Below are 10,000 nucleotides of genomic sequence, written 5' to 3' on the forward strand. Positions count from 1 at the left end.
AGAAAGAAGGTAGGAACAGAAAGGAAGTAAGGGCAGAAGGAAGGAAGTACAGAAGGAAGGAATGAAGGAAGGGAAGAAGGAGAAAAGGAGGTATATCACGGAGATGTAAATGAACAGTGAGGTCCAAAATTGTTCCATATAATAAACTCTACAGATCACTGGGATCTTTTCTAACATGTCAAACGTGGCTAAAATGACTAATAACTATTAAAAAAAAACATTTAAAACAACAAATAAAAATCATTTCAGTACAAAAACACTCAACTGCCCTTGAGCAGAGTTAAACTGGTCCAGAAAGTGAGGAGAGACTCAGACAGACTCTAGCGTCCCCTACAGACTCCAGTCGTTCATCAGCACTAATCAGACTGTTTAATCAACTCATGGCCTCACTGCAGCTCTGCCCACTCGCCCCGGCACGGCTCGCGGGTTCGGGTGCAAAGCCTTAATCGCCGAATCAGAACTCCACCAGGCTGCCTGGAAATGAACTGTAACCAGGACAAACCATTGCCAAGGAGCAATGCGTACATGTAAAGAGCTCGGATCGGATCGTCCCAACCCTCGTCTTTCTGAACCAATTTATTGGGCCATGGCGAGGACATTCTCAGAACCAACGCCATGGTAACACGGTATAACGACCCATTTAAAAATAAAGGAAAAGTTGGCGTCTTTAGCTGAGCCCATTTTAACAACACCACTAAAGTATAGCGAAACTAAGCTATGTGATGAGGTCGCTGTTCCTGGATCCAATGGGTTTCACTTCAGCTTTATTAAAACTGATGAATCATATTTCACAGCCTGATTAAGAACCTGAAGCTGATTATGGATCCCGGCTAAATCTCACCTGGTGAGGGTTTTCGTTTGGCGTCTATCTGCCACTCTGTTTTTGTTCCAGGCTTCAGCAGCCACAAAGCCAAATGAAGCGTGTAGCAACAGCAATCTCGGCTAATTAGCAGTCACGGTAGGTGGTGAAGAGGCGTTCAAAGCCCTCTCCAGCCCAGACACACTGCTTTTATCTCCAAGGCCACTACAGGTCAACATTATATAAGAGGAACATAAGAGGAACATAAGAGGAACATAAGAGGAACGTAGGTTCAATAAATAAATAAATAACGGAACTGAACCAGAGCAGGTATTTAGGCTATATTAGGTCAAGGTTGGGTTCATCAATATGTCAGACTAGCTGATCAGTTTACTACCAGAGAGAGAGAGAGAGAGAGAGAGAGAGAGAGAGAGAGAGAGAGAGAGAGAGAGAGAGAGAGAGAGAGAGAGAGAGAGAGAGAGAGAGAGAGAGAGAGAGAGAGAGAGAGAGAGAGAGAGAGAGAGAGAGAGAGAGAGAGAGAAAGAAAGAAAGAAAGAAAGAAAGAAAGAAAGAAAGAAAGAAAGAAAGAAAGAAGGAAAACAAAAGAAGGAAAAAATAAGGAAAGAAAGAAAGAAAGAAAGAAGAAGGAATGAAGAAAAAAGAAGAACGAACGGACAAACAAACAAACAAACAAACGAAAGAAAGAAAGAAAGAAAGAAAGAAAGAAAGAAAGAAAGAAAGAAAGAAAGAAAGAAAGAAAGAAAGAAAGAAAGAAGTAAAGAAGAAAAAAGAAAGAAAGAAAGAAAGAAAGAAAGAAAGAAAGAAAGAAAGAAAGAAAGAAAGAAAGAAAGAAAGAAAGAAAAAGAACAGTAGTGTGTGTGTTCAGTAACACTGGTACACAGATGAAACACAGATGAAACACAGATGAAACACAGATGAAACAGACAACAGGTTAGAAAAGAAGAAACAAAATAATCTGCAATTTCTTACAAACAGGCAACAAGTAGACAGAAAGAAACAAACAAAACAAACCTTAGACAAAAGATGTATAAATGAGAAGGTGGTGAAGACAGAAACGAGTCCAAACACTGCTGCTTTAACACTCAGAGATCACATCATTAATCAGTGGGGTGGACAGAACAACGTCCACTCTCAACATTCACAGCTTAGATCCAGTGCAGACTGGTGTTAACTGTGGACTTAACGTACTGCCACAACACCCATAACGACCTGTAGAGAAAATGAGGGGCTGAACCTGAACGTCTACAGAGCATGAACACAGCACCAAGAACAGAAAGAAGAGAAGGAGAAGAAGAAGAAGCTATAATGTTATAATGAAGATATGACTGTTTAATGATGAGCTCTGAACAACTGGGAGGAGGAAGAAGTTTTATTTAGACAGAACATCGGAACACACAGAGAAGCGACGAAAACAATCCGACTGCGATTCAGCAAACCAAAGCGCACAAAAATAAAGTAGTTCACAGAGAGACGCCGCGTTGTGTTTATTACACGATAGAGTCATGCTACTGCTCCTGTAGAGAGTGAGACGCCTGTGTGGTGTGGAAACGTACAGAGAGAGAGAAAGACTGAGACACAGGAATGTCAAACACGTGAGAACAACACAAAGGACACAGGAGCATGCAGGAGAGTGAGACACACAGACAGGAGGGCAGACAGGAGGGCAGACAGACCGGTAAACAGGGGCAGAAACACAAAGAGATAGACAGGCAGACAGGTAAGCATGTCTGACCTCGTCTTGACCTGGTGGGTGTGGCCTGTCTGACCTCGTCTTGACCTGGTGGGTGTGGCCTGTCTGACCTCGTCTTGACCTCATGGGTGTGGCCTGTCTGACCTCGTCTTGACCTCATGGGTGTGGCCTGTCTGACCTCATCTTGACCTTATGGGTGTGGCCTGTCTGACCTCGTCTTGACCTCATGGGTGTGGCCTGTCTGACCTTGTCTTGACCTGGTGGGTGTGGCCTGTCTGACCTCGTCTTGACCTCATGGGCGTGGCCTGTCTGACCTCGTCTTGAACTCATGGGTGTGGCCTGTCTGACCTCGTCTTGACCTCATGGGTGTGGCCTGTCTGACCTCGTCTTGACCTCATGGGTGTGGCCTGTCTGACCTCGTCTTGACCTCATGGGTGTGGCCTGTCTGACCTCGTCTTGACCTCATGGGTGTGGCATGTCTGACCTCGTCTTGACCTTATAGGTGTGGCCTGTCTGACCTCGTTTTGACCTCATGGGTGTGGCCTGTCTGACCTCGTCTTGACCTCATGGGTGTGGCCTGTCTGACCTCGTCTTGACCTCATGGGTGTGGCCTGTCTGACCTCGTCTTGACCTCATGGGTGTGGCCTGTCTGACCTCGTCTTGACATGTGGGCGTGGCCTGCGTGACCTTGTCTTAATGTAAAAGCGTATTACATTTGTTTAAAATTCAGTGCTGAAAAAGCCAAAATCAAACATCATATATAACTTGGAGTAAAAAAAAGTACATGGAATTCTGAAAACATGAAAGTAGCCAAAAAAAAAGTATCAGAGTTTCATTGTTCATAAATAAGGAACAGCCCGAGTGGTGCTACATGTTTTTCTTCTACCACAGCACTTCCTGCCGAGCGCTAAGCGTTCTCCTGACTGTAAAGACCAGAGCAGTCACACTGTCTCTCCGACGCCCAGCATGGGCCGAGAAAAAGAAAGCAAGCTCTGAGTCACTGATCATCTCCTGGAGGTGCAGCGCTGAGGCCAGACACAGACACAGAGTTCCAGGACCTGTGCTGCTTCACTACACGGCTCTCGTTCACACTGAGAATAATCAGGAGACGCCGGAGCGCTAGAATGGACCCACAGTGAGCACACGGTGAGACGCAGTACTAACTGACCGCTTACATAAACACTGTTAATGGACCAGCGCAGCAGGAAAAGTGTGCATTTAGACATTTCACCAAAGTGCACACTTCTGAGTGAAGAGTGCAATTAAACAGATGGATGGATGGATGGATGGATGGATGGATGGATGGATGGATGGATGGACAAAAAGGCAAAATTGGCAGACAGGAAAAGAGAGACAGAGACAACAGGCAGGGGCCAGAAAGAGACATGGGCAGTGAGACAATTCGACAGACAGATAGACAGATACACAATACACTAGATTAGATAGACATGAAAATGGACAGATAAAGAGATATACAGACAACAGGTACAGAATGAGGGACAGACTTACAGAAAGATAAGACAGAGAGAAGGAGAGACAGATATGAAAAGATGGAAAAAGAGGCAGAGAGGAACAGAGACACAGACAGACAGACAGATAGATACACTCCTTTGATGCACAATAACACCTCAGTGTCTCTCTTTCTCTCTCTCTCCCTCTGTGTATCTCTCCACACACACACAAAGCAATCAACTAGCACAAGCGTGAGCTGTAACAAACAGGTGATGTGTGTGTGTGTGTGTGTGTGTGTGTGTGTGTGTGTGTGTGTGTGTGTGTGACATTTTCCTGTGTGAGAAGAACAAGACTCAGAGATATTTTTTCGCTCCATCTTGCTGTTTCTTTTTCATTAGCAGTGCCAACAGGTTAGGAAAGAAATGTGACATGACATTTATAGTCCAACTCTACTGTGTGTGTGTGTGTGTGTGTGTGTGTGTGTGTGTGTTTTCCTTCACTTTACAAACAGAATACACTGTGTCCAGTAGTTTCTCATAGACGTCTTAATCCAGCAGTGTTTACTCACTGTTGTAGCTGCTGGATTAAGAAGTCTATGAGCAGTGTGTCTATGAGCATCCATATAGCATTACTATATTAAATATGTTATTTTAATTTAAAATATTTAACAAATTGTAACAGAACGTTGATTATATATGACAATTGAATGACTGACAGCTTTGTACATCTTTAGAACTCTTGGATAATAAGTGACCCCTGGATGCTGCCACCTCCTCAGGGGAGGGACTACACACTGCTTAGGGGCGGGTCTACACACTGCTAAGAGGGAGGGACTACACACTGCTTAGGGGCGGGACTACACACTGCTAAGAGGGAGGGACTACACACTGCTAAGAGGGAGGGACTACACACTGCTAAGATAGGGACTACACACTGCTAAGAGGGAGGGACTACACACTGCTAAGAGGGAGGGACTACACACTGCTAAGAATGAGGGACTACACACTGCTAAGAGGGAGGGACTACACACTGCTAAGATAGGGACTACACACTGCTAAGAGGGAGGGACTACACACTGCTCAGGAAGTGGGACTACACACTGCTCAGAGGTCGGGACTACACACTGCTCAGGGGGCAGAACTACACACTGCTCAGGGGGCAGGACTACACACTGCTCAGGGGGAGGGACTACACACTGCTCAGGGGGAGGGACTACACACTGCTCAGGGGGAGGGACTACACACTGCTCAGGGGGAGGGACTACACACTGCTCAGGGGGAGGGACTACACACTGCTCAGGGGGCGGGACTACACACTGCTCAGGGGGAGGGACTACACACTGCTCAGGGGGAGGGACTACACACTGCTCAGGGGGAGGGACTACACACTGCTCAGGGGCGGAACTACACACTGCTCAGGGGCGGGACTACACACTGCTCAGGGGCGGGACTACACACTGCTCAGGGGGAGGGACTACACACTGCTCAGGGGGAGGGACTACACACTGCTCAGGGGGAGGGACTACACACTGCTCAGGGGGAGGGTCTACACACTGCTAAGAGGGAGGGACTACACACTGCTAAGAGGGAGGGACTACACACTGCTCAGGGGGAGGGACTACACACTGCTCAGGGGGAGGGACTACACACTGCTCAGGGGGAGGGACGACACACTGCTCAGGGGGAGGGACGACACACTGCTCAGGGGGAGGGACGACACACTGCTCAGGGGGAGGGACTACACACTGCTAAGAGGGAGGGACTACACACTGCTAAGAGGGAGGGACTACACACTGCTCAGAGGGCGGGGCAACACACTGCTCAAAGGGCGGGGCAACACAAGTGGCGGGACAACACAAGGGGCGGGACTACACACTGCTCAGGGGGCGGGACTACACACTGCTCAGGGGGCGGGGCTACATATACAGCATACAGATGATGACATGGCATGTTGTTTTATACCTACACAATGCAGTAATTGGAGCAGATTGATAATTGACGAGTTTGTTTAGAGAACAGTTTCTGGAACACTCTGTATATCTGATTTAAGTGATGAACTAATGCTTATTAACGAGATGATGAAACATCAGCGTTTCGGTTCTGAGCCGCCACCGGAGCACCTGCCCTGTCTTGATTTTATTGCGGGTTGCCATGGTAACCGTGTAAGCACCAGGATAGTGAGGTCCGGTCACAGAAAGAACACTGCCGGCTCCATACAGATCACAGATTTAACAGCGAATCAGACGTTTTTATTTGTGTTACTAATGAGATGATTATTCTGACAGAGAATCTGCTCTGTTTACTTCAACTTCCAAATGAGAAATAAAACCATTTTTATCATCCAAAGACACTTTCTCCATCTCCACACTCTGTAGACTAATTTATTAAAAGAAAATTGACTTATTAACCAGTTTAATCAGTCTAAAACTACACACACACACATACACGCGCACACACACGCACACACACACAGTAGTGACCCCAGACAAAGGGCTTTGTCACCTTAGTTCTACTTAGTCTGGTTTCCAAGGTAACTTCAAATATAAAGATGGAGTGTGTGGGTGTGTGTGTGTGTGTGTGTGTGTGTGTGTGTGTGTGTTTGTGTGTGTGTGTGAAGCATGTGAGCCTTGTGAGATATCTGGTTCTAACAGCTTTAATAGGAATTATTCAGCCTAAGATTACAAACAGGTGCGCTGGATGTGTGTGTGTGTGTGTGTGTGTGTGTGTGTGTGTGTGTACCTTTAGTAGTGAGTGTTCTAGACGACAGTTCCAGCGTGTTTAAACTCTCAGAGCCGATGTTCTCCAGTGTGACGGTGAGCTGCTGAGTTTCTCCGTTAAACAGCTGCAGACACACACTGCTGGACAGATCCTCAGCTCCCACACGTGCAGCCCTGCTTGTACGTGCACGCACACACACACACACACACACACACACACACACACACACACACACACACACACACAAGCAGATGGTTAACATTAACCTCAGATTAACACGCACTCTTCCCTTGTACAAGTTACATCACCCAGGTGTGAGTGCGTGCGTGTGTGTGTGTGTGTGTGAGTGCGTGCGTGCGTGCGTGTGTGTGTGTGTGAGTGTGTGTGTGAGTGCGTGCGTGTGTGTACAATTTTATCTTTAGATTATTTAGAAGAAAAAAAGAAGAAAAAAAAAGATCCTTGAGGTTGAGTAATGATAAAGACTCAAATACTTTGGGGATCTAAAAAAATAAGAATTCTAAATAAATTACATTTAAATGTGAGAAATCTTGAAAGTGTAAAACAAACAGGAAGAAAATCTCCAAAATGTGCAAACAATTAAAAAATAAAATGAATAATAATAATAATAATAATAATAATAATAATAATAATATTATTATCTCACTCACTCACACTCTCACTCACACACTCACTCACACACACACACACTCACACACACTCACTCTCACACACACACACACACTCACACACACTCACGCTCATTCACTCACACACACTCACGCTCATTCACTCACACACACACACACACACACTCACATACACACACACACATACAGCTCTGTCCTCAAAAACTTCCTGACGTCCTCTTTGCTCTGATGTGACGAACTAATAAAAAATGCATGACATTAAAATTGACATTAATCTAATATTGATATTCATATTTAATCAGCTCTGACTTTGTACTCTGTGCTCAGTCCCCGCCTCTAACGTCACCGCACCCAATCAGAACACAGGATGTTCAGTTGTAGAAGAACATGCAGAAGTTTATCATCGTATTCAAGCCAAACAACTTCCTGTCCTGTGTTAAAAGTTTCCGGAGGTGGAGATGTAAATTATTCAACTTTGTAAAAGTGTCCTTACAGGCAGGCACGTGGGACAGCACAATGTGAGACACCAGGACAAAGGGTAAGACAAGAACATGCTGAAAAGGGGGAAGATGGTGAGACAAGAATAAAGTGAGACAGGAGGAGAGATGGTGAGACAGGAGGAGAGATGGTGAGACAGGAGGAGAGATGGTGAGACAAGAATAAGGTGAGACGGGAGGAGAGATGGTGAGACAGGAGGAGAGATGGTGAGACAGGAGGAGAGATGGTGAGACAAGAATAAGGTGAGACGGGAGGAGAGATGATGAGACAAGAATAAAGTGAGACAGGAGGAGAGATGGTGAGACAGGAGGAGAGATGATGAAACAAGAATAAAGTGAGACAGGAGGAGAGATGGTGAGACAGGAGGAGAGATGGTGAGACAAGAATAAGGTGAGACGGGAGGAGAGATGATGAGACAAGAATAAAGTGAGACAGGAGGAGAGATGGTGAGACAAGAATAAAGTGAGACAGAAGGAGAGATGGTGAGACAGGAGGAGAGATGGTGAGACAAGAATAAAGTGAGACAGGAGGAGAGATGGTGAGACAAGAGGAGAGATGGTGAGACAAGAATAAGGTGAGACAGGAGGAGAGATGATGAGACAAGAATAAGGTGAGACATACCGTGGTAAAGAGGTGGTGAGTTGGAGGCGAGGCAGTGATGGCACCACCTCCACAACACAGCCGCTGGACTTTACACCCACCAAACCGTCCAACAGACATTCGCTGCTCACACCAAACACTGACGTGTGGTAACCTGCACAACACACACACACACACACGCACACACGCACACACACAGACACACACGCACACACGCACACACACACACGCACACACACACACACACACACACACAGAGAGAGAGAAAACCATGAGAAAATCCAAAATCTAAAATGAAGTTCCATGCTTATTTCTAACATCTGAGTTAAGGTGGTTGGACTGCTGGAGCTCAGACAGTCAGCTGTGTGGTTGTGTGTGTGTGTGTGTGTGTGTGTGTGTGTGTGTGTGTGTGTGTGTGTGGGACTCACCGCTGACAGTGATGGTGCCGGCGGTGCGCGGGACTCCCACCAGAGTGACGGGGTAGAGACCAGACTCGGCGGGGAGAGAGAGAGCAGCAGGCAGAGACTCAAAGTCCACACCAGACGACAACAGACCCTGAAATGTGACACCAGAAATCAACACACTTAACACAATCATCATCTATACACCAGTTTCAGCAGAGGAAGTGACACTTGGGGATGTGATGGAAGAGAAATACGAGGAAGAAAACAAGAGAAGAAACTGGAGGAATGTTTCCTCCCCCTCTTCCCACCCCCACCTTCTTGCTTTTTGCCCAGATAATCAATCATCTTAATCGCTCCATGATCAGACCAAGATGAAATCACACACACTCCATTTCCCCCAAAAATTGCTGGTGTTCTCGGCAGCGTGAGAAGGCGAGAACCGACGTTCATAGACTGAAGAAAAGAGTGGATGGATGAAGGAGTAGGACATGCACAGGAAGTGTAAATGGATGAGTAGCAGATGGATGGAAAGTTAGATAGAGGGATAGTGGATGGATGGATAGCTGATAAAGAGATGGAGGTGGATGAAATAACTGACTGAGGGAGAGTGGATGGAGGAAGCATTTATAGCGGTTTAGGTGAATAAAGGGATAGCAGAGGGATATCGGATGAAGGGATAGCTGACGAAGGTATAGCGGATTGAGGGATAGCAAATGGAAAGCTAGCGGATGATGAGATAGTGGACGGAGGGATAGTGGATGGAGGGATAGCTGACAGTGATAGTGGACGGAGGGATAGTGGATGGAGAGATAGTTGACAGAGATAGTGGATGGAGGGATACTGGATGGAGGAATAGTGGATGGAGAGATAGTTGACAGATAGTGGAGGGAGGGATAGTAGATGGAGGGATAGCTGACAGAGATAGTGGATGGAGGGATAGTGGATGGAGAGATAGCTGACAGATAGTGGAGGGAGGGATAGTGGATGGAGGGATAGCTGACAGAGATAGTGGACGGAGGGATAGTGGATGGAGAGATAGCTGACAGAGATAGTGGATGGTGGGATAGATGACAGAGATGGCGGATGGAGGGATAGCTGACAGAGATAGTGGATGGAGGGATAGCTGACAGAGATGGCGGATGGAGGGATAGCTGACAGAGATAGTGGATGGA

At 46.4% G+C, this 10,000-nt stretch overlaps 1 protein-coding gene across 4 annotated transcripts in view; it reads right to left on the reverse strand.

Annotated features, from left to right (window-relative positions):
- trappc9 (trafficking protein particle complex subunit 9) overlaps window positions 1–10,000 on the reverse strand; it is a 201,686-nt gene that overhangs the window by 120,071 nt on the left and 71,615 nt on the right. For 2 of the 4 annotated variants that reach the window (XM_060886331.1, XM_060886329.1), the window contains 3 exons: window positions 8,853–8,979; window positions 8,446–8,578; window positions 6,701–6,852 (listed from right to left, as the gene is read on the reverse strand). In XM_060886331.1, coding sequence (XP_060742314.1) covers window positions 6,701–6,852; window positions 8,446–8,578; window positions 8,853–8,979 — 412 coding nt within the window. Of the gene's footprint in view, window positions 1–6,700; window positions 6,856–8,445; window positions 8,579–8,852; window positions 8,980–10,000 lie in introns of all 4 variants that reach the window. The other 2 variants (XM_060886330.1, XM_060886328.1) reach the window with 1 other exon arrangement.

The sequence above is a fragment of the Tachysurus vachellii genome, chromosome 14 (genome assembly GCF_030014155.1).
Source record: "Tachysurus vachellii isolate PV-2020 chromosome 14, HZAU_Pvac_v1, whole genome shotgun sequence".
NCBI classification, from domain to species: domain Eukaryota; kingdom Metazoa; phylum Chordata; class Actinopteri; order Siluriformes; family Bagridae; genus Tachysurus; species Tachysurus vachellii.